This window comes from Notothenia rossii (assembly GCF_949606895.1).
Source record: "Notothenia rossii genome assembly, chromosome: 4".
In the NCBI taxonomy this organism is placed as follows: domain Eukaryota; kingdom Metazoa; phylum Chordata; class Actinopteri; order Perciformes; family Nototheniidae; genus Notothenia; species Notothenia rossii.
Genome location: NC_136902.1, coordinates 23,209,819 through 23,235,459, shown reverse-complemented (window position 1 = coordinate 23,235,459; position 25,641 = coordinate 23,209,819). Strand labels below are relative to the sequence as shown.

Sequence of the window (25,641 nt, the reverse complement as noted above, 5' to 3'; positions counted from 1 at the left end):
AACATTTGTTTAAATTATCCAACGTGAAAAAAACGTATTCTGCAGTAATATGTTAACTGTTAGTGTTATTATGATGTTTCAATATTAATGTTACTTCTGTGCGTGTTGCATTCTAATGCTGTTATACGCTAAATTGAACTCATTTACCCGGCAGTTGGGTAGCTTAATCTACAGTAATGCATCGCGTTCTATAAAATCAATATATCTATAAGAGATATCACATATCTATAAGTGAGAGAAAAGGTTTATACAATCAGGAAGATAGGTTTTTTTTTTTTTTTCCAAGGATAGGATGACTAAAACAAGGTTGAATAAGAAAAATATGCCACTTCAGATTTAAAAAACCCACTTTATTATACAAAATTATACAAAACTCTATTCCAAATATCACACACCTCACTTAAGTTGTACATTGGGAATAAATGTATCTACAAGAGAGAAGGATTTTGATTTTTAGAATTAGGCCAACCAAATGTCATATGGCCAGCACAAGCGAATGCAAAGAAAATGTAGTATTTCAAATGTGTCCAATTAGACAATAAAGATTTGAAGGAAACAACAAGTTTGCACCGCACAGAGCCAGCATTGAGTCTCTAAGGTAGCTTAAAGGAGACAAAATCAGGCATGATGCACAGTCATTTCTCTTTACTTCATTAGGCCGAGCACCATTTACCTACAGACCAGTTTGGACATTGGTGTCTGACAAAGAATGCACTGATGCCATCTAGTGGTGTAAATCAATACCCTGACAGGAAAGACATTATCACCAGAACTGAGCTTTGAAGTTACATTTCCGAAAAAAGACCACTGTGGTAAGTGTGGTATTAGATTTGTGTATCTAACACACCTCTCATCACAGTAAATTCTCCAGAAAAACAACTTTCATTCCTCTTCACTCGTTCGCATTCTTCTTAAAAATTTGCTTGCAGACTTCTCCTTCACAGTACAGCTCCTAAGGGTCACAGAAATGTACATTTAATATGATGTTAAGGTAACACACTATGGATGAATAGGCTTCAAAACCTAACTAATAAATATCACCATTAAAGTTCCTTAGTTGAATACTAACATTAAGACACTTAAGTATGAAACGTTTTCTGAAGTTTCATGTCCACAATGTAACTCAATAATTGTTTTATTTAATGTGTGATCATTTACATTTCCTCAACAGAAATATAAACTTAAAAACAACCAAGGTTTTAAATTCTTGCCCAAATTCTGAAACTTGACTAGTGATGAAAATACAATGTTAATGCCTCTAGTGTCGACATGCACTCTTCTTACCAGATGTAGCTTGTCCTCTTCAATCCAGTGAGCCCAACCCCGGTTCTTCTTCTCTCCAATCTGTTCACACACCAGTTTATTCCCCTCCCATGTCACCAGTGACTGCACAGATGGAAAAGAAAAAGAGAGTTTAAATCACAACAAAGAACAGGTTTAGCAGCCCATACAAAATGTTCTGGGCCAAGTGGTTACAGCGCATGCCATATAACCACCATTTAACATGCTCCTGCCTTAGGCCCTTTGTTTGTGTCATACCTCTCTCTCTCTCTTGCAAAAATAATGTTTTCACTTTGAACAAACAAATCATCAGCCATTTATCTTCACCTTGACACGTCTGTTGTCCAATCCCTTGGTGAACTCCTCAAACTCCTGACCCACTCTGAAGGCGATGGTGTAGTTTTTGACCTTGCTGGTAGTTTTGATGGTGTACTGGTCCCCCTGCTGCTCGATCACCTTCTTCACCTTCACCGTCAGAGCAATCTTTCGTAAGCAAGGGCTGATACCTGGAAGGGTAGAGGAAGTGTTGAGTAAAGTAAACAGAGAAAAAATCTAAGAAGATAAAATCTCACACACTATTACCCTCACAAGGTCCCATGCATACCATACATTTTGCTGTTGTGTAAAGATTTACACTGCTTAATGCGGCAAAGTATTTCCCTTTGTGCCCTATTTAGTGTTTACATTTATTTATTTAACAATTACTTAACCAGAAGATTGCAATTTAAATTCGAATCACTCTTTTTTCAAGAGAAACCTGGTCAAGATAGGCAGCAGCAGGATAAACAAAAAAACATTACAGGCAGAAAACAAAAAACGAAAGCACATTAAAAAGAAGGAATCCGCCTTTGTATAATGCTTTCTTTTTGGACTAAGAAACATTTAACCAGATTAGCACATCAATTTTCATCAATTTAACAAATATTTAATATCTGAAAACATTGTTGGATTAAATCAATCCTAAAGGATTTACCCAGTGCAGTCATGTAGCCCTCCAAGTTGACATTGCTCATGATGTCCCATGTATCACAGAGGCTGGCTGGCATTTTGATTACTTTCTTTCCCTCCTGAGACCTGTGCGTGCAAGTTAAATGTGATCTTCAATCTGCTTAGCTGATGAAGAGTCCTGAAGAGAGACTGAGAACATGCTATTTGGTGAGAGACCTGGAGGTTTTAAGGTAGGTGTGCCTTCATCCTATTCGCTGTCCACGGTTTGAGGCTGAGGGAGGTGCTCTCATCAGTGACAACATGTCAGACTGGTCCCACCACAAAGATCACTGAATAACGAACGTTATTTGTGTCAAGTGTCACAGATTCATTTCACACAGATGCAAACAAACACAAGAACAAATATATTGACCTTTATTGGTTAAGATTCCTGCTCTGATTGATTTAGACTATTTATCTTATCTTATTTTTGATATATAAGCTTACATTTTTAGAATTATGCACATATTGTCAATATTTTCTGTGTGTCAACAATGGAGAAAAATTTAATTTTCTTTGACATTTTTCTGGGGATGTCCCAACAGACAATACTGCAAATGTTGAAATATTGCGATACTTTCATCAGTGGGCTATAGGCTCAATCAACATTGTGTTTCCTCCTTTGGAGATAGATAGTGCCTTAAGTAACAGACCTTTATTTCAATGAAAATCTTCAAGATTGCTTAAATATTTCTAAGAAAGTTAGATTATTTATGATCCTTCAAGTGTGGTATTTTTGTGTCCTTTAACAAGTGACTTTTTGTGGGTAAAAATGTTATCCATAAAAAATAGAACACAAAATCTATCCTACGGATATAGGTAAGCCCAATATTAAAATACTTTACAAATGTGCACACTTTTTGTTGAGGTTAGCAATAAGTGCGTAAGACGAGTCATATATTTCATTTGTGCAACTGCAGTTTTTTTATGACGATGACCTTTGTTAGGATGGCACACCTATTTATGAAATGGGGAAATGATAATATAATAAGACTAACAATCATTATGCTGTGGTTGTGAAAGGATTCGCCGCACCTTTAGTGGGAACGAGAATAAACCACATGGAACTTGTCCAAACATTAAGCTAGTTCTTGTTCCTCGTGATTTCAACTAAGCAGCAATCCGTCGCTCTGGTGTGATGCAGATAAACTTTGTCAAGGTTTTTTCCCACACATTACTCTACTTGTGCATACATTCTGTCATTGGCAACTGAAGCAGATATGAGTTGTTTAATATGTAAAAAAAAACTTGACCTTGTAATGTAATGAGAAACAACCGTAGTTTAAACCGTTTAACAGTTACTTCACGTTTGTACTGTATTCAGTTTTGATGCAATCTAATACCATTGAGCGAATAATAAGAGGAAAACAACTTCAATACTAAGGAAAGCAATGAGTTTTAACTGGCCACGTTTGTTATTTCAGCTATTATCTTCTATCAATTGATGATTACCTGAAAGATAAGTTAACACACATGATTTTAATCAAACAAAGAAGGTGTTGTTTTTGCACTTCCTTACATGAGGAAGTTAGATGTCTATCTGTGTGGCTATATTAGATTACATTACATGTTACTTGTTAGACGGTTTTTTTCCAAAGCGACGTACATACTCAATACTGTGGGCAATCCCCAAAGGAGCAATTTGGGGTGAAGTATCTTGCCCAGGGACACAACGACATGCTGACTGCAGTGGGGTTTGATCCCAACACCTATAGCATTGTGATTCCTGATGGTAACAAATAGCCTCCAAGTCTTAAAACCGAAAGAGTTGTTTATTTCATTTCAAGTCAATACAAATCACACATTTACTTTCAAACTGGGAGCACTGAAAAATAAACATGTTCAAAGAATGAAGGAGTGAATAAACCAAATCCTGCTCTAGGTACAAAACATTTGACAGGTTCAGAGAGTATATTGAAGCATTGAGATAAAGTAAGTTCAACTTTTAAAATGAATTTGTTCTTAATCATACTTCATTTTCATCATATTTCATTGGCACAGTTGCCCGTTTTCAATGACCTCTCTACCAGATTAATCATATATATTCATATATTTTTTTATTTTCACTGAACAGCGTTGTTTCAACTGAAAAAGGTTACTGTTCCTACCCTGACAAGAATACAGCTACACAGAATGTCAAGGGAAAACCCACAAAGTCTAGACTTCCTTTAAAGAAGATGTCCTGCTTCTTCTGTACATATTCAAAGGGATTTTAATTAATCTATTCTTACATATTATATAGTGAAGTATAAATGTTATATATTCAATCTTTAAAAGTCACCAGAAGGCAGGAAGCAATGTTTCTATAACTTAACCTGAGAATTGTCGCAAGTGTGAAGAATAAATGGATAACAACACAGTTTGTGTGTCTGTGATTTACTGTATGCTGACTACTTCACACAAAATGGTGAATCCCTAATTCAATAACCACGAACTGGATCTATTTTCAACAACAGCATTGACATTTAGATGACCTCCCAGCCAACGTTTCAGTTATTCTGCTTGTGAGTAATTTACTTCAGTCACTTCACCCTGTTGTGTCTATGCACACTTATAAAAACAAAACGCCTAATAGTAAAAATTATTGCTCTGTATAGTAGTAGGCACTTTTGGAAGTTAAACAAAACTGCCTGTATTGCTTATCCAATTTTGATTCACAGTAAACATACAGCACTTGATGTAGAGAGCTATCTTCTCTGTGTTTTGCAACAGTAAACGTCCTCAGCTTTAGGAGACTTCTGTGTTCTTCTGAATAGGTGCCAGTACTACGCCTGCATTTCTCTGCTCGCTCTCAGCGCTGTACAGCGCATGTTCTTGTATGTAGTGAACCACGCCGTCAGGCAGCAGGTACCTGACGCTCCGACCTCGACGCAGCGACCGCCGCACCTGAGTGGCTGAGATCTCATTGGTCACCCACTCGCGGACTACGTGGATGTTCTGGCGATACTGCCACAGCTTGTCTGACTGGTGGATGAACTTGTGGGGGTCACTGCCGCTGCGGGTGATGCAAACCATACCGTAGCGGCCGACAATTTCATCGATATCCTCCTGCTTCCACAGGTTGGGGACTCCGAAGGACTCCAGAACATCGGCCCCACACAGAAACATCATCTGAAGGCCGTCTGTGCATGAACAGAGAAAAAAACATTTATATTAATGACTTACTTGTTTGTTGGTTGTACAAAGATTCTTAGGGATTGGAAGATTGCATTGACAAAAAACTAATTAAAAGAGACCATAAAATGATTGTATAATCCAACACAACAGCATATTAAAATGGAATTGAAGCTTGGAAAACATGTGTTTATAAAGTCAGCTTTACCTAAAGAAGATTTAACAAGCAATATTTTTGATGTTGTCAGCCTTATATCATATTTTTGTTTAGTTATGATGGACGTCATTGGCACAGTTGCCCGTTTTCAATGACCTCTCTTCCAGATTAACCATATATATTCATATATTTTTTTATTTTCACTGTACAGAGTTGGTTCAACTGAAAAAGGTTACTGTTCCTACCCTGACAAGATAACAGCTACACCGAATGCCGAGGGAAAACCCACAAGCAAAGTCTAGACTTCCTGGAAAGAAGATTTCCTGCTTCTTCTGGAAATATTCAAAGGGATTTTAATGAATCTATTCTTACATATTATATAGTGCAGTATACATGTTGTATATTCAATCTTTAAACGTCACCAGAAGGCAGGGAGCAATGTTTCTATAACTTAACCTGAGAATTGTCACAAGTGTGAAGAATAAATGGATAACAAGACAGTTTGTGTGTCTGTGATTCACTGAGGCTGTCTTGCCTGTCTTAACTGTAGTGGGTGTGATCAGGTGTCTCCCATCACACACCCCGACCCCATTGTTCTCTGTTCCCATGAGTTGTACTGGATAAAGGATGAATAAAGGGGAGGCAGGATCAGTCTTGTCTGGAATAAGGAATTGGAAAAGGAATGGGTTGAAAAGAGCAACATTTAAGTTATACAATCGTAATTTTCCTACCTTTCTTTTGATGAGACGAAGCTCCAAAATGATTCTCCTCCATACGTCTCTTTTTGGCGTACTTGACCGTGTCCACATCATCGGTATTCTGCTCTGCCTCAAGCATTTCCTTATAGTAATGCCTAAGTGGGTCCAGACAAAATAATATAGCATGGAAAGATGTTTGGGAGATAACCGCATTGCAAACAGTTTCAAATACAGGACGTATGAGTCATTTTTACAGTTAGTATCCAGCCAGTTCTGCATACTAAAAGTTTCCCTCTTGAGACTTTTTCCCTTGTTCATGCATGCACCCTGGAAGTTGGTGAGAATCACTCCTCCTGCTTATGTACACATGTCATTTATTGGGCCATAATAAGCAATAATGTCACATAACAGGTCAGAAGTTTGATTTAAATACTTATAAATGCACATTTAAAGATGTCATTTTCAACCCAAGAGTAACAATAAGCTTCAAGCATGCATTCATGAAGTGAAAGGAAACCCTGTGTGACACTGAACATGAACAACTTTGTGATCGGAATACCGTTGCGAGGGTTGAACGATGAACAGCAGGGATGACTCAAAACAAGAGTAACGATCACATCAAATCCTAAACTGCTACAGGCACTGCTTGTAAATCATTAGTCATTACATCGTTGTTACTGTTTTGATGAATGGGTGGCTTGAGGTGACTGACAAAGAAGAATTAGAGGAAAACAGAAAACTGCAAGCAAGGAAACTCTGGTTGAGGACGTCAAAAATGTCTGTGAGGATGTGTCATTTTGGCGGATTTCTGCACACGCAGCAGAAATACGCACTTACAATAACAAGACATGAGAATTGTCAACCTACCTAACAACTTTGGCTGTCTCCACCCACTCTGGCTGCAAGCTCTCCCAGGGATCAACTGTGATCCAGTCCGAGCTGTCTGTTGACAATTTGGCCATCTCCAGGCGGTGACGGGCCTCAATCAAACCCTTCTTCTTATAGGCATCACCCACCGGAGAGATGATGCCTTTCACAACCCTGTACTGACCTGGAGCATTAAAGAAGTGGTGTGAGCACATGGTAAACAGAAATGGCACAGCAGATGTAGTAAACTGTTCATTTGTGAATTAATTATTGATTAAAAATATATCCTATTGCGATTATTTTGGCTGATATTACAATTGCAATTGATGGGAATGAAAATATTTTCCTAACTTTCCTCATTTTATTAGAAGGTTATTTTGCAATGATTATGATATGATTTCTTGGGACAGTATGTACTAAAGAAATATCTTTCTTTAGTATACAATTTGTACAGAACATTTCAACGGCACCACAATATTTTATATATTAATATATATTTGTTTTACTTAAACTAATATTGCACTTGTCCCTATTGCAATTTTGAGAAATATTAGAGTTACTGTTCATCCTTATATCATGATGGTTTAACAGAGTAAAGCAATGGTGAAATGTAAGTACAGATAGTACACAGGTGCTGTACTTGTGTGAAAAATGTTGAGGTACATGAGTATTTTAATATTTTCTACTTAAAATGTGTATTCAAATATATTTCAGTGGTGTGTAATTTACTTTAAATCAACTACATTTTTTGACAGAGCTGTTAGCAGTTACTTAACAAACACTCAAAAATAGCACGATTATACATGTAGGCACTAGTAATTGAATGTGTTACATTTTAAGCAGGCCTATATATGTTGCTGCTAATAACAGTGTATTTTTTTACTTAAAGTAATTTCACTAATGCAGGACATAATGTATTTGAGGTATAGGAGTACTTACACATTGCTGTGTTTGCTTAAGTTAAGGATCTAAATACTTCCTCCACCACTGTTTCTAGCTCAGATTTTGAGGTATTAGCCTCTGATATCTCTAAAATGTCTATTTCTCATTTCACTCCACCTGTGTCCTCCAGATGGTCTCGAGCCAGTTCAAACATCCTCAGGTGCATGTTGGTGATGGGGTTGAAGGACCCACATGCCAGCAGGACCACTTTGGTTAAATGCTGGCCATCCATGTCTCATACTGTGGCTGTGTTTACACTATAACAACAATATTGAGAAGAAATCACAGACAGTAGTTAGCAAGTTTATTGCTTTTCGAGGACTATATTTTAAATATCCCTCTGGCTTTCTGGTCTTTGCACTGTTGGAGGAGCCTGGGACCTACGTTTTTCATTGCCATATATACACTGTAGCTAATGTGCAAATGACAATAAAGCCTTGTATCTTGAATCTTGTAAACAAGCTCTTAAGGAAAATATACGAAAGACGAATGAAATTATATGAAGTTTAATAGAAAAAATGTATGTTTGTTAAAAACAAACAACAGAAGGTATGTAAAAGACCAACCAATTATTGAATATTAATACAAATTAGCTAGGTTTCAGCTTGTATAGAACAAAAGATGGAAGGATACAAATCAAATTAAATTCTCCTGTAGAAAATACCTAACGGTGAATTAAATATACTATTTTAAGTTATATTTATTTGACTTTAGGAACAGCACAATATTACAGATTAAAGAATATTACTTCTGTATGTTTTTATGTTCCCACAAAGAGCATGGGTTGAGGTGCCTCGATTGTTTTGGTCTAAAAAGCCCACAAATGTCGGACCCCTTTTTATCCAAAAGGTAGACACCATTCATTTTAGAGAAGGTTATGAAGGTGTAATCAAAGAAATGGACGTCCTGTATTCGCTATATAAGTGAATAACTTTATAGTATAATTTGAAAGTGAAACCAATGCGGTGAGTAAACTTAGGTTAGCATTGTCGTTAGCAACGCCATTAATTCGTTAGCTTTATAAAGTATTATATAATAGGCAACGTAAACCTTCCATTTGGTACAGGCTGCTCAAGCATACAACTCATGAAATCAAGGCTTAGCTAAGACAACAAAGGAGGCGTGTTTTTTTACAACATATAGAGAAGTATTGTAAATATTCAATACTACCAGGAGAAACAGCGCAGTCAGCTGGGCTGCTGTGACGTAGGGACGGCTTCCTGTATGGATAATACAACGAGAGATCTGATTGGTCACATCGACCAGGAAGCAAACAGCCGCACCCACACTGCCGAGCTGCGTTCACAAGCACAAACACACAGACACCAACAAGCGACTCGTTAAACACTACATATTCTGAAACGTCAAACATCAAGAATATATTTTTCGATGAAATTCAAGAGACAATTGTGTTGTTTATTCGTCAAGCTGGTGTACATATTTAACTCATCGCAGGACTGATTTACAACTGTTTCGGTGAGATGTTTTCTTTTAGCATGCTAGCTTGCTATTCAGATAAGTAAACAACGTTGAGTGTTATATAGCAAGGTCTGATATTCCAGCAATTACACTCATCCACAGTTTGACAATATAGTTAATGTCTCGCTAAATGTTGAACAATTTTGTTTAAATGCTGACTCCCAACAACGTCATTCTGATTACATATTTATAGAATGCTAGGTGGACTTAAAGGATCTGTCGCTAAGTACCTAGAGCAAGTGTGTTTTTCAGTATTAAATAGTAAGAGAATTATCTTCGCAGTTCCTTTTGTCTAAAAACGGGGGGGTTTAGATGTTTCAAATGCAACTTCAATTGTAAAAATCTGTTCGACCATGGTGGGGATACAAACAATCAAGAAACTGTCTTGTCTGCACATTTTAGGGCGTATTGAGGAGAATAACATCAGTGGGTTATAAGCTGTGGATGACCTTTGATCTAGGTCATATGTTGTTGAGAGTATGTAAAATGATATTGAGCTTGGGAACATAGATATGCTACCATACTGTGTTACTAATACAAAATGAAGTTGTACGCGTGTTGACTGCTTTATTCTTTGTTTGCATTCTCTATAGGTAACATCAAGTTTTTTTTTTAACCAAGCATGGCTTCTCGAGGGAAATCAGAAACTGGAAAGTTGAGGCAAAATATGGAGGAGCAACTTGACAGACTGATGCAGCAGCTTCAGGATCTGGAGGAATGCAGGTGAAATTAATGATGATTCAAACTCACTATTAAGCTGTTACGGGTTTACCAAATGTGACTCCTATCTGTGTCTAATATTGATCTAGTCTATGTCAGAAAGTACCTCTACACATTTCCCCAATATCTCTGGTCCTTGTTTTAATTCCAGAGAAGAACTGGATGAAGAAGAGTATGAGGAGACAAAAAAAGAAACCCTGGAACAGTTGAGTGAATTTAATGACTCCCTGAAGAAGATCATGACAGGAGACATGACACTTGTGGATGAGCTCAGTGGAATGCAGCTGGTATGAACAACCAATAGATTCTGTGCAGCTAGTGTGTATTAAGAAACACTTAAAGACGTCAACATTTATAGAAAGTAGCTTATAAAATATTTCTGTTTAAACATATGTTAAACATTTGTGAAGCCTTACAGTTTCAAAAATGTTTCTGTGTTCATCAGGCAACCCAGGCTGCCATCAGCCAAGCTTTCAAAACCCCAGAGGTGATCCGGCTCTTTGCTAAGAAGCAGCCAGGACAGCTGAGAATCCGACTAGCAGAGGTTTGCATTGTTTGTGTGATGCACAATAGTTTATGTTTATTTCAACTGCTCGAACACTCCTTAGTGTTTGATTGCTGTTGCTTGGCCTGAAAATTGTGGTACTAGTGTGTGGTATTCTGTGCAGATGGATCGAGATGTGATGGTGGGGAAACTGTCGCGGGATGTGCACACGCAGCAGAAAATGGAAATCCTCACAGCCTTGAGAAAACTTGGAGAGAAGGTGAGGAAACGCTCCCAGCAGAGATGTGATGTTTTTCCACAGGTTCACGGGTGATTCAGAGGCTTGTGCTCATGAGTCCACATAACCTATTTTAGTCTTGTATCACCAGACTGTCACACTAGTTGCTACAACACCCCTACACCTCACTTCAGAAGGAGCACTACCCAAAATGCATTTTTCTTTTGTGTCTGTTTCTTTACAGCTCACTGCAGATGATGAGACTTTTCTCACTGAGAACGCTACAGCTATTCTAAGCCAGTTTGAAAAAGTGACGGCAAACTTAGGTGAGAATAAACGTGTGATTTCATTAATATAACCCAATCCTTAAAATGGTCAATCGTGGAAGTTTATTGATGAACATTCCTATATCTACAACCTTGTTTTGTTTTCTCTTTCAGGCTCTGAAGACAAAATAATGGCTTTAGCTAGCTCTGGTGTGAAAACCAAGGCATAATAATTTTACCAAATGTTAATTTTTAACTCAGTGACTTTGTTTTTAACTAACAACGAAAAGTGCCAATTGATCGTTGATCCTGTAAACAATCAGTGCACTTCTAGGTGTTGCTGTAGAAGCTAACACTTTTAACCAGTGTTGTTTTATACACCTCAACGTTTTTAGATGTCTTTTATTTTTTTGGAGGGGTGTAAAAATGTATTTGAGGTACGAGTGTGATTTTGATTGTATGAATGTAAAGGATAGTCAAGGCAGTTGAAGAGAAAAACTCGGCTGTGATTTGTATTTCTTACGCTAATGCTAAGTCTATCCTTCCTTAAAATCTGAACATTGTTGTTTTTAAGATTGTTGATCTCAAGTTCTGCAATTATTCAATGTGTCATTTTATTTTAACTAAACTGTGCTGTTTACAGGGATTTGGACAAAACAACAAAGTAACTAACACTTTTCTACCAAAACATCTGACAATCACCTCCACAAGTCAGTACCTGAATCACAAAGGGTTTAGAATCATTAAAATACTAAATAATAGACAACACATGCAAGATATGATAATAACAAAGGCTTATGGCTTTAATGAGTAACGGCTCTCTGACAGAAATAGAATGAGAATCAGAATGATTAGTAAACACTGCAGTCACTACTTCAGATTTTAATCTTTGTGTCTCAGCAAAATATACTTACTATAAGCCTGCATTGAGACTGCATCCATCCAGTGCAAACACAGTCTTGTGATGCATAACTCAGTGAAATGAGCACCAATCTGGACTGAACAAATATGATCAGATGAGACTTTGGCTAGTTGGCCTGCGCTGTGATTGGAATACCCCGGATGGATTAGTCGCCATCTGTGAAACATTGTCGTGGACCTTGTGATGGTTTCAACATCCAACCCATGAGAGTGATTCAGCCTGATTAACAGTCTGTGAGGAACAGCCAGTAACATTTACATTTAGAGTACCAGATGAAGCCTGAACTGTTGTATTTGTGGTCCTCTTAAAATGTTAGAGACCCAAGAGAGTTAGAAACAAGAAAGGCTAACCAGAATGAAATAAAAGCAACTGTTCAATCACTAAACATGAGTGATTCAGATGTAAATACCATGGGGCTGAATGCACTAGATGTTCACCTTATAACTACAGGACAATCTTAAAAATCTAAATAAAAGAATAGGATATGTTCACACATTTCAAATCCAGGACTACACTTTAAAAGCTTCAGGATATGTATTTGGTGTCAGGAGTTTTCTATTATGTTGTCCACCCTCTATGTATTCATTGATTATCAAAAATGATAAAGTGTGCTTCAATTGACAAGTGTTGTAATATGTTTGCAGGAATCAACTTCAATGTTGCATTGTATTTTAATTTTGAATCTATTTAAATGTTTACAGCATCAAACATGGTTGATATTCAGCTTTTAAGACATGTGTGTTTGAATGTGAGCATGAAGAAAAAAAACAGCAAAAAAAAAAGTTTGTTGAATTGTTTTCATTACCTTCAAGAGGTTATGTTTGTTTGTCTGATGTCAGCAGGAAAAACGGGTCTGACTTTCAGTAAACTTGGTAAAAGCGTGTAACAAAGAGCCAAGGAAGATACATTCATTTCCACCACCAGAGGACGCTAATGCTGTAGATGTAAACACTTCAGCTCAGGCAGGGTGTGTACCACCAGCAATGAGAATAACACACTTAAAGGTCCCCTATTAGACTATTTTTCAACTATATACATACATACATATATATATATATATATATATATACACACATATATATGTATATATACACACATATATATATACACATATATATATATATACACACACACTATATATGCATGCTAAAACACTTCAGATATTTTATTTGTATCTGAGACCTATAATATATATATATATATATATATATATATATATATATATATATATATATATATATATATATATTTAGCATGCCATAAACCCCTCAGCCCTGTTCTAAAAGTGCAGATTCTGTAGCTTTAGATGGTAACAAGCTGCCACTCCCCACCCCCCTCTGTGAAGTGTTTGGTTTAAAAAAACACAATGGTGCTCTAGGAGATTCAGGTGATAAGGTGGGCGGGTGTTACCTTGGTCGTTTATTGGCTAATCTGATCAGCTCATTTTCAGAAAGGTTTTTATATAGATGATCAGGTAAAAAAAATAAAATGAGAATATTTTTTTCCTGAAACTTTCCAAATCTCTTGACACAGGGGACACATGTTTATGTATAAAGACATGAAAAAGTGGATTTTGCTTAAAGGTGACCTTTAAAGTTTGATGATAGAAGAAAAACGAGTACAGACAGAAGTTATACCCCATCTCATCATCCTTTATTTTTGTTCACGAGCAAGCATCAACTTCACTACAATTTGCCTTTCAACGTGTAGAAAAGTGAGAGCAGCTCCAACAAGCACAAAGGAAGCATTCAACCGTTCTGAAAACATTGTCACCTTTCATTTTGAGCACATTTTTAAAAGAAAAGAAAAATATATATATCTGGAGTGTTGTGGACGTGTGAAACAGACAATCTGAGAATCAGTAGTGTGTCTATTGTCGCACAACCCCACATGGAACGTACACAAACTTGTGGTTCATGCAAAGTAAATTCCCCTTAAATCTGAGTGTTATTACAGTATGGCTGCATTGCAGTTTGTTAGGCAGTGACATTCAAATCAACCAAGTTACACTTAACTCGAGGGCTGATCGGAAAGCATTAAACCCAGAAAACTGGACATGGTGGCATCACCGGGTGTCAGTGTGCACATATCAGTGACCCATGGTATTGTACTTTAGAATTGTAGATGAAATGTGGACATTAAGTGTTTGACGAAATGAGACAGAGAATTGAGACGGGCTCTTGTTCTTGTGAATTTCATGCTGCCCTCAAAATCATTTCCCAACCACTCAGGCAATAGGACACTGTTCAAAATGACCTTCCACTATACACAAATAGGCCAGTTACAGTATACTCATGTATGCTGCCAAAGCAATTTCATAATGTACTGTACATCTTTTTAAAGGTGGACTCCGTCAATGATTTAGTACAATTTCTATAGAAGATACAATATGGATCTACTTCCTCTACACAACATGGACACATGACATCTATGTAAAACATTTTTTCACTTTAATAAACCTAGCAGTGGACTATCGTTACAACAAACGGAAACAAAATATAATCCCCAGCTCTGTAAGAAATCTAGCATTAAACAAATACAAATAAAAAACAAAAATGGCCACAAATAAAAAGAGCACGGATGAGTGTTTCTTTTGTTAGACCTGCTAATTGCGCTATGATCGGAAAAAGGCACTCCCATCTCAGCCGGCTCTGACCTGGCCACCTTTTTATCTAAAGTCCAAGTCATCATGGAGGGGAGACTGTTACTACATTTCCAACACAGAACTTTTAAAATGCTAAATTATTTCAGCTTAAGAAAAAGAACTGTGTGACTCAAACCCTCAACAGAAGCCGGGAAACCGTCTTTAAGAAAAAGAGCCTCGAATGTGTTTGAGTTCAATTGTGGCCTCCAAAAATAGATGTGCATGCAAAATACGAGACTCAAATCACAAACATATTTCAGCCGGATAATGCCACGTTCCATTCACTTTGAAGCTCCCAAATTTGTTCCGCTTTACTTAATGCAGGTTTGGGAAAGGTTAACATTTTAACTTGAAAACAAACACTAAGCGTGAGGGAATATTTGTATCTGGTTGTGTGAAAGATGTATACAACAGTGATGGACAACAGTGTCTGGGAGGAGATAGAGGTTGGACATCTTTTCCCAATCAATTGTATAAGCTTTATACTAATACCAGAAGGAAAACAAGTTTACCAAATGTAAACAAATATCTGTAAACAACTCTACAGTACAGTTTCATGTACGATAAAATCTGGTGGTCTACGACCAAAATAATTCCTTTTAAGATTCAAACAAGAAGATCAATTTTTAAATGTTTTCCTTTTGTAGTTTATGCAGTTATAACCTCAGATGTAAGTCCTAAGATAAAGACTGTACAGTTTTTGCTATAGGAAACCGGTTTAAAAATATGTTTTATTATATCAGGTTAAGAAGCCGCGAGACGTGAAAAATAAAATTGCAACAACATCCTGAAATGTACTTTCATTTCATTTCTCCCCTCCAAATAAAAGCCAGCGACTGCACCACACATCCAAGCTGCACTAAAGCTCAGTCTCTGCTCTTTCAGGAGTTTAAAGGTTTATTTCCTCCCTACTTCAGTCAGCGCAGCAGGACAGGGTAACAGACTCAGCTTTTATAGCAGCTGAGTCCAAATACACTGGCAGATAAAAGTTTGTACCCATATTTAAAACCGCCCACAGTACCTGCTGGCCTTGTGTTTGTACCGTTTTACACTACATGTCCATTTGTACATTAGCTTTTCTCCAAGTATTATTACTCTGAACAAAAAGAAAAATCCCTTCTGTACAACAGTGAGATCTTTTGGGAATGAAATACACTGACGCCCGGAGTAGAGCATTGCTACCTGTGCAAGCAAAGGAGGGCAATGTATGAAAACCATGTATGAAACCATCCACCAGTCCTGCCTACCAGAAACAGAAATAAATGATTTTCCTCTTTGCAAAAAAAGACAAAATGGCTACCACTTTGTCATGGAAACCTCCGCTCAACAGTCCTGGGTTTCTCATCAAGAAGCAGACATTTTTATACAAGCATGATGGAACAGCTTTCGCGGAGATTTAGCAACATGCTACAGCCTGTGTGACACAAATATTCTACATTACGAACTGCGTCATTTTAGATATTGGACCCCGTTGAGTAGGCCTTCACTAACACATCGACTAATTACATGGTTTCTTTATATTTACAAAATCTTTAAAAAGCAATGTATTCCTCTACACATATGACTTCTCAAATATGCTCATGCACTAAAAGAATTAAAAAAAATTAAAGAAAATGCGGTCTGCTCGTTGAAAGCATTGTTTTGTTTCGCTGCGGACTACAAATCAAGAGAACTCAGGTCAAGCTTATACGTGAGATTAGCGGCGAACAAATCTAAAAGCATTATGCAAAGAATATACATTAGGGGGGAAAAAAGTCTCCATATGATCGCTTTACGTCTGAGAGAAAACAAAAAAAGTGCAGGGTTGGCTTCCTCACACAGTTCAGAACAAATGTAGGCCAAGCTTTCCTGGGAATTAAAATATAATAAATACAAAAATAAACAGTAAAAATCAGCAATCCGTGATGACTACACTACACTGAGTACCACCACTAAGATAACAACAGGAAAGCCTTGACCATATATACGCAGAAGGGAATTTTTCTTTAGCTTTTCTTTTTTCTTTTTTTACATCATGGCTCCTTGTAGGGGGGTGTGTGTGTGTGGATGTGAGTGAGTGTGAGTCGGTGATGTGTTTGTGATGTGTGTGTGAGCTTGTGTTTAGTGTTATATATGTGTGTGTGTGTGTGTGTGTGTGTGTGTGTGTGTGTGTGTGTGTGTGTGTGTGTGTGTGTGTGTGTGTGTGTGTGTGTGTGTGTGTGTGTGTGTGTTTAGTAGGTGAGGGTGGAGTCGTCCCACTCCAGCTGCTGCTGTCTGCTGGCCGCCTGCTGGTCCTCCGGCTCTGCCCCCTCCTCGTCTTCGCTGCTCTCTGACTCAGCACTCGTGATGTCATCTTCCTCCTCTCCGTCCTCGCTCTCCTCCTCCTCTTCCTCCTCCTCCTCGCTGCTGTGCTGGTCCTCGTAAGTCTGTGTTGAAGACAGAGGAAGAGGGTGGGGTTGTTAGTGAAGAGACACGAGAATAGATATATTTATAGATCAAAACCGCTGCCTGCCTGGATGTAGATTCACACATTTACACCAGTACCAACTGACTTAGGAACAGGCACATCCTAACATCCTGCTCTAAATGTGTCGAATATGCAATTCTTAGAAAGTAATTGAGGCAATTATTTTAATAAAATATTGAGACCCTCTTCCTTTGAAGTGAAATTATCCCAGGCCGTCTAAAGGCTATCAATCTTTTCTGACAGTGCTAAAAACACAATCCATCAAACATGTCAGGGTGTCCCGCCTTTTCCCCAAGTGCATTCACGTTGACATGATGTAATACCATCATTATTTTTAAACAGTTTTTTATTTCATAACCCAACCTTGTTTTCTTGTATTAACTGATAACTGCATACTACAACTAGCCGTCTAAGAAAGGCACATAAATATCAGTAATAAAACATGCATTTGATCTCAACCTGACTACTTTGTAATGCTTAGGACAAAAGAAAGAACATTTCTTATGCTAAATTCAGCATTTCTGGTTCTCACTGAACACAGTGTAAGATACCTTTGGATTGTTCTCATCATTTACTGCAGTTGAAAAAGGCTAGATTCCCCACAGCAGAGTTTAATTTGGGGCTCACTTGTACAAATGTGCGAGTCTCACTAAACAGGGATGCTGTTCTACGGCAACCAGTGATGTGATTCAGGCTGACAGTTCAATTTCCCTAAAGCAGCTGTAAATACTGCAGACGCATTCCTCTAGATTAGAAGACAGTAGTCAAAGAGTACCATGACGATTTTTGGAAAATAGTTGGCGATACTGCATTTTGTTTTCAACGGCTTCAAGCTGTAAACGGAGCCTTCATCTTCTCAGGATAAAGAACCAGACAAAAATGCAAAGTGAAAGCGAGGGTTAGAGGGAACGAATCTAAATGGCAATGTGTCATCATTCTATCCATTACATTGTGCCTCAAAGTCTACTTCTTAATGACTAAAACACGTGCTACTGCAACTTTTATTAGCGAGATAATGCTCCATAAATATCTTCCACAAAGTCTCTTCCCCCATGCCCACAGGGCTGCCAATCACAAAAGCTCAGATGAAACTAGGCCACAGTCACAGCATCAGCCCGAGCGTTGGCAGGTAGAAAGCTGTAACCCGACCACATTTTGTTAAGAAGTGAAATTCTCTTCTCCTTTGCTCAGGCTAATAACCACATTTTTTTGAATGTGTTTAGAAAATACTGAAAGTACTCTTCCAATATCAGAGTAGAACATGATAATAAAAGCCCTACGTAGCTGTGTACGTAACAGGATGTATGATTACCTAGAAGAGCGTCAGGACACACTGTTTTAGGCATATGATAGCTATGTGACAACGATTAACATGATGACACAGCCTCTATGGAGATAGGCATATGACTGTCATGTTTATTGCTTACGCAGGCCTTAGCTAATCTGAACTAAACATTGAATACTGCTTTGAACCGGTATTCTGCATTCTGCATTGTGACTGTAACACTCTTGTATATAAGCATGTCAAGGACACTATTCGGGGATCTATTTGTCCCACGCAGCTCTGTGTGACTACTTCCATTCTTGCAAGGATAATAAATACATGTATCCTGATATTGAAGACCAAGCCGGTGACGAGTGATATTTTTCTAACAGAATGTATTTGTACCTCCATGGGGTTGACGGTGATGGTGAGGGCTGAGTCGTCCCAGTCCATCTCGTTCTCCTTGCCGCTCTCCTGGTCCCTCATGGTGCCCTGGTGTGCGGCTCGGACGCGGAACACGCCCAGGATGATCATAAACACCAGGAAGCTAACGCACACCACTATGACAATGGTGGCTGCGCTGGGAACGACTGTGATGAAACAAACACACAGAATAAAAAGGTTAGATCATTTTTATTTGTGGAGTCACGTCTCTGAGGAGTGTTTTAAGGGCTTCAGTTTCCCAGTGAGTCAGCCCTGATGTTAATGGATTCTTACTAAACTGCGGATGAATGCTTTCGGCAGCTCTAGGTGTGCGTCTTTCATTAACACGCTTTTTTTCTGTCTCCCTCCAACCTTCTCCACTTTACCCCATATTAGCAGGACGGGGCCTCTCTGTGTGGCAGGCTTAGTGATCCTGACAGCCCAGAGGATTACTGCAGCCGGGAAATAAAAGGTTGTGCTCAGACCACCGCGTGTGCAGATGTCACAGACAGCACTCAAGTGTAATCCCTTAACTTGTGCCATAAAAAAAAAAGGGAAATAACCAGTGTTTTCCTACGTGCCCTATTTCTGGTTAATAGATTGTAATCCATCCGTGAGCAGTGCTTGTTACACCAGAGGCCAAATGTGTTTCCTACAGCAACAACACAGAGAAAAGATTACTAGTTGATTATTACGTTTGTTATTCATTAAACGCATGAGTGGAATGCTCTTATAAGGTGACGGTTCAGTCAGCAATAGTGATCAAGTTCAACTATTATTTAACAAAATCTTGTTGTTTTCAGTCGAGATGTAAAGGATTTCTACATGTTGCAGCAGAATTTGTTAAGTGGCTCTGAAACGGAAATTCATTTGTTTTTGTCTTCTTGAAAGGGAGGATCATTTCAACAAAATGGATGCATTAGGAGAGGTAAATGAAACGGTGGACACAGTGTTGTTTGTATCATGCAAAGGACAAAGGCAGAAATGTTCTGTATTGTATTCTGAACCCTAACGTTTCCCATGTTGCAGTACCTGAGGCCTGGTGAGCGTTGACCAGGTTGTGCCCGGACAGATCCAGAGAGGCGTGATGCACAGGGTTGATGAAGTTGGGCTGCACCATGGCGTTGTTGGCCTGCTCCACAGGATTGGCTGTGTGGATTACATTAACCTAGAAAGAATACAAACACAATCTTTCACAAAAAGTTCCCGACAAATCTCCATTTGAGATGTAGCTCGAGCCAAATAAATGCTTTTTGGAACATTAGCGGTGCATGAGGTGGAAGAAGTATTTAGTATTCATTCAACTTGTTTGTATAAGTAGCTTTACCATAATGTAAAATATTCCGTTACAAGTCAAAGTCCTGCATTTACAACGTATTACATCAAGTTATACTATCAAGCACTCATTGTGCACAATGGCCCATTTCAGAATCATCTAAACATGATTACACTGAATTATAATTGATGCATTTATCTGTTCAATACTTTAAATGGTGCAGAAAAAATCACTAACTGACACAATATCTGCTTCCAAACTGTAGGAAATGGTTAAGGGCGACTCCGTCAAAATTGTACTTAATTAGAGTACTTGAATGTGCTTAGTCATTTTCCATCACTGCTGCTTGCACTCCTCTTTGTGAATGTGTCACTGTTTTGTGACGTAGCTGACGCATGCTCAGTCGTACCTCGACCTTGAAGTCGTTGCTGATGTAGCGGCCGTTGAGTTCAGAGCAGACCAGTTTGAATTTCCTGTCAAAGAGAGCCTCTGTGTGCCAGTTCTTGTAACGGATGAGATGCAGGACCTGCTCGTAGTTTGCCATGGTGTTCACACCTGAAACACCCAGAGGAGAGCTCGTGTCAAAGAGAAATATGATCAGCAGTCATCAGAACGTCTCAGAAAAAGCGAGTAGAGAATTGTTGCAGGGAAGCATGTTTCTAAAAAGAATGGGTTATATTTGAAAATGTATCTTTAAAAATCATAATCTGAGTAGACTTGGTAACTATGACCTTAAATCAGTCTAGTTAACAATGTGAGTGCCTACATTTTAAATACTTACACAGGTACATTATACATTTGTTCACATGCAAGTCCTTAATATTACTATACTAAAGAATGTATTCCTTATACAAAGCAGATACGTTCATTTCCTGATATCAGTGCTGTGGGCTGTGTGTACCGGTGATGACGAGGCCCAGGTTAGAGGAGCTCATCTCCAGGCTGTGCTGCTGCAGCTGAGACATGTCCACCTCCAGACCCTCGTGCTCCCCGTCCAGCTCGTCTCCCACCACGCTCACTTCACAGGTGTCCAGGTTGTGCATGATCTCCTCTGACACCACGGTCTCTTGGACTGAATGAACAATGGAGGGAAAATATTCAGATGTGAGTAGGGACCTTCTCAAATTGAGGAGTGTGCATTGGGTCTGTAATGCAAGCTTGTTGTACGCCAACATCAATGTTGTAAGCTAAGGACAAGTACAGTACCCCAAACAACAAATATCTAAATGTTTTGCTACAACAAATAAAACAGTTTTACATTTATAAAATAGAAAGTAGGCAAATCAGTCAAAGCTGTAAGGGTATAACTGAATAATTATATAATCAGCATAGTTTGGTTAAAATTAGGACACATCCCTTATCACCATCTGTTGTTTACAAAGTAGTTTGCAAAGTAATAAAGAAAAGGCTGCCATTTTGTGTAAAAGCTTTCTTTAAACCCTTTCAAAATGTACTTATTGTTTCGTAAACATGTTATATATCTATTTGATTCAGAATGTGATGAGATCTTTGATTCTTGCTCATCTGCTGTGACATCTCTTGTGTCCTGAGGAAGGTGGGGCAGGGTAACGCAGGTAACAGCAGCAGATCTCAGGGAGTCCTTTTGTCCCATAATGCTTGCTGCTCACCACAGGACATTGCATCTCGCTGTATCTGCGTCACGTCTATTGTCTGAACGTCTTAGCTCATATACGAGCAGATGGCTGGCTGCTCACAGCCCCTCCCATAAAGTAGTAAACAACTTATCTTTGCACCCTCCCTCTCTACTCTACCCAATCCCTTCGGCCTTTAGACTTAATCCTCCAGATCACCTGCTAATGTACAGCTACACCACTATCAACTGTGCAAGGTCATTTAGCTAAAGCAATAGATGGAGCAATTAATGAATCACACTGCCTAAGACTAAGATTACATATGTGGCATTATTTGTTAAGTAGAAATCAAACTTCCTAACAAAGAATACTAAAATGGGTTGGCTTTATTTCCATGTTCCTTAAAACAGAATCCGGTGTTAAAATAAGGGCACGAGTGCATTTCTCATACCTGTAGGGTCATCATCAGTTCCCTCTGCTGCTTCAGATTCAGCATCCGCCTCCACCTCGCGGGTGATGGTGCTCACGATGCGTAGCTCGGGGAACAGCGTCACACCTTCTTGGCTCTCGAATTCTGCGGCGCTGCGGGCAAAGTGATCGATCCCGCTCAGGCTGATCTTTGGCTCCTCGGGCTGCAGCACCATCACATAACCTTCAGCATCTGGCACTGATACGCAGGACTCCTCGTTGAAGCATCTGCGGGAAGATTTGAGTTTAAATACTTGGTAACCTGGATCTTCGACACTTTTCTATTAAATTGCTGGTTCTCCCTTTGCTTTGAAAGGCAAAAAGGGGCATTTTAAGAATCTTACAATCTAAAAGTGGAGTCAATTCTCATTTCAGTTATGCAACCCATGTACCTATAAACTGCTCATTATACTGTGTCTCCACATTTGGTAAGATGTACACCAACAGCTGGAGGGTTGCATTCACCGGTAGAAACTTAAATTATAATGAAAATTGAAAAAGATTGCCTCATTTATCATTCCACGATGCAAATAAAAAAAATAATTAAAAAAAGCAACGTTTCTGCAGCACTAACTGGAACGGATCTTGCTGTAGGCTCAGCAGAAACCTAGGTCTGAATAAATTGCTTTCATACATCATTTGTAAACACTGAGCAGATTTGTTATTCACAATCCAGTCTCTAAATACATGATTGTTGTTAAGAAAATCTACATCAAAGAGAACTGAAAAACTAAATGCAAAATACTACAGCTCATCTGTCATTCTCCAAGCCTGAACAATTTGTATGTGTTGTCTCTTTGTTATGGAAATTACAAAAAACTCCTGACCTCTATTTTACCTCATGAAACCATCCTCACATTTAAAAGCAGAAAGATGAACCCTCTCTGAATGTCTATTATTCAGAACAAACCTGTTACATACACTCCGGCTGCTGCTGACTGACAAATGACTGACATTGAATATTAAGTATTTTGGGGATATTTTTGGCTACTTACTTGACGGTGGTGGAGATGCGAAGGTGCCTGATACCAGGTGTGGGAAACTGGCGAGAGTTCAGGTAGGAGATGTGCTGCATGACCTTGTCAAAGGCATCGATGTCGTCTCCCTCCACGGTCAGAGAGGACTGGTTGGGGTTAAACTCAACCTGAGAGGAGAAATTAGGTGACTGTGAGATTTCAGGCAAGAATGGCTAACCCCTCAGTGCTAACCTTAGAGCTGAAATGTTAAATTCATGTCTGAGACAGTTGACTTTTTTTTTTTGACATTTCTTTCCTTCCCCCACTAGGATAACAAGCCTCAGAGGTTGACTGACTGAGTGTGTTTTGTGTCTCTAAATCACTGCCTTCTGCTCACCTTGACAGCTGAAGCTATCTCCTCAGGCAGCTGCACATCCAGTCCTTCCTTGCAGGTGTACAAACAGTCGATCACCTTCTTGTTCTCCAGCTTGCCAGAGCGGATCATTAGCCCCGCTAGGTTGCCCCGGAAAAACTGAGCCATCTTAGCATTTCCACCTGGACATATCACAACAGTGATGTGGAAAGTAACACACACACACAAAGAGTTACTCAAGTGTATATTCCACAGACTTCACCATTTCTGGGCTGGTGATTGAACCATGCTATCTCAATGTGCAATGCTGGCGTGAATGGCGTTCATGCAAGTTAGTATGGGTGCCCTGGGGCCACGAGGAGGAGACAGTGGGGATGATGGATGAGCTTTTACACGCCTTAAACATGCAACATCTGCATTAACAGGGTGAGCCGCTGCCTTACTGTGAAATAAAAATGACTGAAAAAAAAGAAACTTAAAAAGGGGATTACATCAAATAATGGTGAAATGAATCCTCTCTAGTCACCTTATATTGAAATGCTAGTATAACTGAGAAATGTAGTATTGCTGTGTGTGCATCAATCTCCTGGGTCCAGGTCACAGCCACCCAGTGTGTGTGTGTGTGTGTGTGTGTGTGTGTGTGTGTGTGTGTGTGTGTGTGTGTGTGTGTGTGTGTGTGTGTGTGTGTGTGTGTGTGTGTGTGTGTGTGTGTGTGTGTGTGTGTGTGTGTGTGTGTGTGTGTGTGTGTGTGTGTGTGTGTGTGTGTGTGTGTGTGTGTGTGTGTGTGTGAGTGAGTGTGTGTGTGTGTGCTGCAGTAGCTCTGTTATCTGATATGGAGGAGTTGCTGCTTCTGACCCAAAGGTCATGTTATGAAAGAACAGTCTGCAGGAGCAAAATGCTGCAGCCAGTTCAACATTTCATGCTCATCTAATCAATGTTCTGCTCTGCTTGTGTATCTGGTTGATGTAGTGAGAGGAGTGAATGAAGGAAGAATTAAGAAAATACAAAAACAAATGCAATACACAGGCAGATAAAAGGACTATCATCCACACTGCATCATGCTCCAAACATATCTGTCTGTATCTAGAATGTGTAAGAATCATTCTAGTCGTAATGGTATGATAATGCAGTTAGCATGGTGGGACATTGTGGACACATGGACATATTTAAGGAATAAGGGAAAGATTTGAGCAACCTGAGGTGGGCTCAGAGACTGACTCAGTGTCATTTTCATGTCCTGAGTTGTCTGTAAAGGACAGAAACAAGAGAGCAAGGAGAGACAGGGAGGAAGGTTGAGGATCTGTAGCAGAGACTTCAACGCTAAATACAAAGCCATGGTGCATCATTGGAGAAATAATTCATACAATAACGTGCACATCACTAGCACTAATCAACACATATGATGACACATTATCAGGTAGAATTAAAGCTTTCACTAAACCTTTTTACTAGCCACCAAAAAAGGCACAATGTTACACAAACCACAAAAATGCACACATTCTCTAGAATGTATTTGTGCTTCTGACTTGTTTATAAGTTAATACACTTTATCCCAATACTGAAATATGATTAATTTTACGTTAAAGCATTCCTCCAACAAGAGATATTGAAGAGTGTACCTTGCCAGCAGGCACCGATGGTGAGCTGGGATTCGATCTTGGAGGAGTGCAGTGGGTAGTCCTCTGTGACCAGGAAGGGCTCGAAGGTGGTCCCATCCACAAACAGAGACACAGTGGGGAACTCGATATTCAGCACATAGTGATGCCACTCTTTGTCACAAGCCTGCGAAGAACACGACAGAGGGAATTAAGAACTGTAAGATGGACTGAGAATAGCACACCTACTCTTAGCGAAATATAGCGTAACGCTATCATTCTCTAAAGACAATGTTTGGTGTTAGCAGCAGCTGACCTGGTCGAGCTTCCAGTGGAACTCGGCTGGTTTGTAGTTCTCGGCCTCTGATGGGTCCTGGCGTAGGAGCATGATGAGCCTGCAGTTGTGGACGTACAGCGAGTAGTGGTGTCTGTTCATCTCTGCAGGGGAG

The 25,641-nt window shown here is 39.0% G+C and overlaps 4 protein-coding genes across 7 annotated transcripts in view; 1 reads left to right on the top strand and 3 right to left on the bottom strand.

The window, feature by feature from the left end:
* Window positions 1-329: 329 nt before the first annotated feature.
* rbp7a (retinol binding protein 7a, cellular) lies at window positions 330-3,893 on the bottom strand. The gene is made up of 4 exons (XM_079679719.1): window positions 2,255-3,893; window positions 1,609-1,787; window positions 1,285-1,386; window positions 330-952 (listed from the first exon to the last, which is right to left on the bottom strand). Exons 1-4 carry the CDS (start codon window positions 2,325-2,327, stop codon window positions 893-895), a joined length of 414 nt encoding a protein of 137 aa, XP_079535845.1. The 5' UTR covers window positions 2,328-3,893; the 3' UTR covers window positions 330-892.
* A 128-nt stretch (window positions 3,894-4,021) lies between these two features.
* Window positions 4,022-9,339, bottom strand: LOC307038333 (nicotinamide/nicotinic acid mononucleotide adenylyltransferase 1-like). Its single transcript, XM_079679717.1, has 5 exons — window positions 9,217-9,339; window positions 8,164-8,303; window positions 7,105-7,288; window positions 6,271-6,392; window positions 4,022-5,390 (listed from the first exon to the last, which is right to left on the bottom strand). Exons 2-5 carry the CDS (start codon window positions 8,276-8,278, stop codon window positions 4,996-4,998), a joined length of 816 nt encoding a protein of 271 aa, XP_079535843.1. The 5' UTR covers window positions 8,279-8,303; window positions 9,217-9,339; the 3' UTR covers window positions 4,022-4,995.
* Window positions 9,340-9,384: 45 nt separating this feature from the next.
* lzic (leucine zipper and CTNNBIP1 domain containing) lies at window positions 9,385-12,779 on the top strand. The gene is made up of 7 exons (XM_079679718.1): window positions 9,385-9,522; window positions 10,119-10,248; window positions 10,397-10,532; window positions 10,691-10,789; window positions 10,914-11,009; window positions 11,212-11,293; window positions 11,408-12,779. The coding sequence occupies exons 2-7, from the start codon at window positions 10,148-10,150 to the stop codon at window positions 11,461-11,463; spliced, it is 570 nt and encodes a 189-aa protein (XP_079535844.1). The 5' UTR covers window positions 9,385-9,522; window positions 10,119-10,147; the 3' UTR covers window positions 11,464-12,779.
* A 1,007-nt stretch (window positions 12,780-13,786) lies between these two features.
* Window positions 13,787-25,641, bottom strand: part of clstn1 (calsyntenin 1) — a 43,436-nt gene continuing 31,581 nt past the window's right edge. For 2 of the 4 annotated variants that reach the window (XM_079674845.1, XM_079674846.1), the window contains 11 exons: window positions 25,509-25,630; window positions 25,217-25,379; window positions 24,793-24,843; window positions 23,622-23,779; window positions 23,264-23,412; window positions 22,252-22,496; window positions 21,110-21,280; window positions 20,618-20,763; window positions 19,965-20,100; window positions 18,915-19,099; window positions 13,787-17,204 (listed from right to left, as the gene is read on the bottom strand). In XM_079674845.1, the coding sequence (XP_079530971.1) occupies window positions 17,010-17,204; window positions 18,915-19,099; window positions 19,965-20,100; window positions 20,618-20,763; window positions 21,110-21,280; window positions 22,252-22,496; window positions 23,264-23,412; window positions 23,622-23,779; window positions 24,793-24,843; window positions 25,217-25,379; window positions 25,509-25,630 (1,721 nt within the window). In that variant the 3' untranslated portion in view covers window positions 13,787-17,009. The remainder of the gene's footprint in view (window positions 17,205-18,914; window positions 19,100-19,964; window positions 20,101-20,617; window positions 20,764-21,109; window positions 21,281-22,251; window positions 22,497-23,263; window positions 23,413-23,621; window positions 23,780-24,792; window positions 24,844-25,216; window positions 25,380-25,508; window positions 25,631-25,641) is intronic. The other 2 variants (XM_079674847.1, XM_079674848.1) reach the window with 1 other exon arrangement.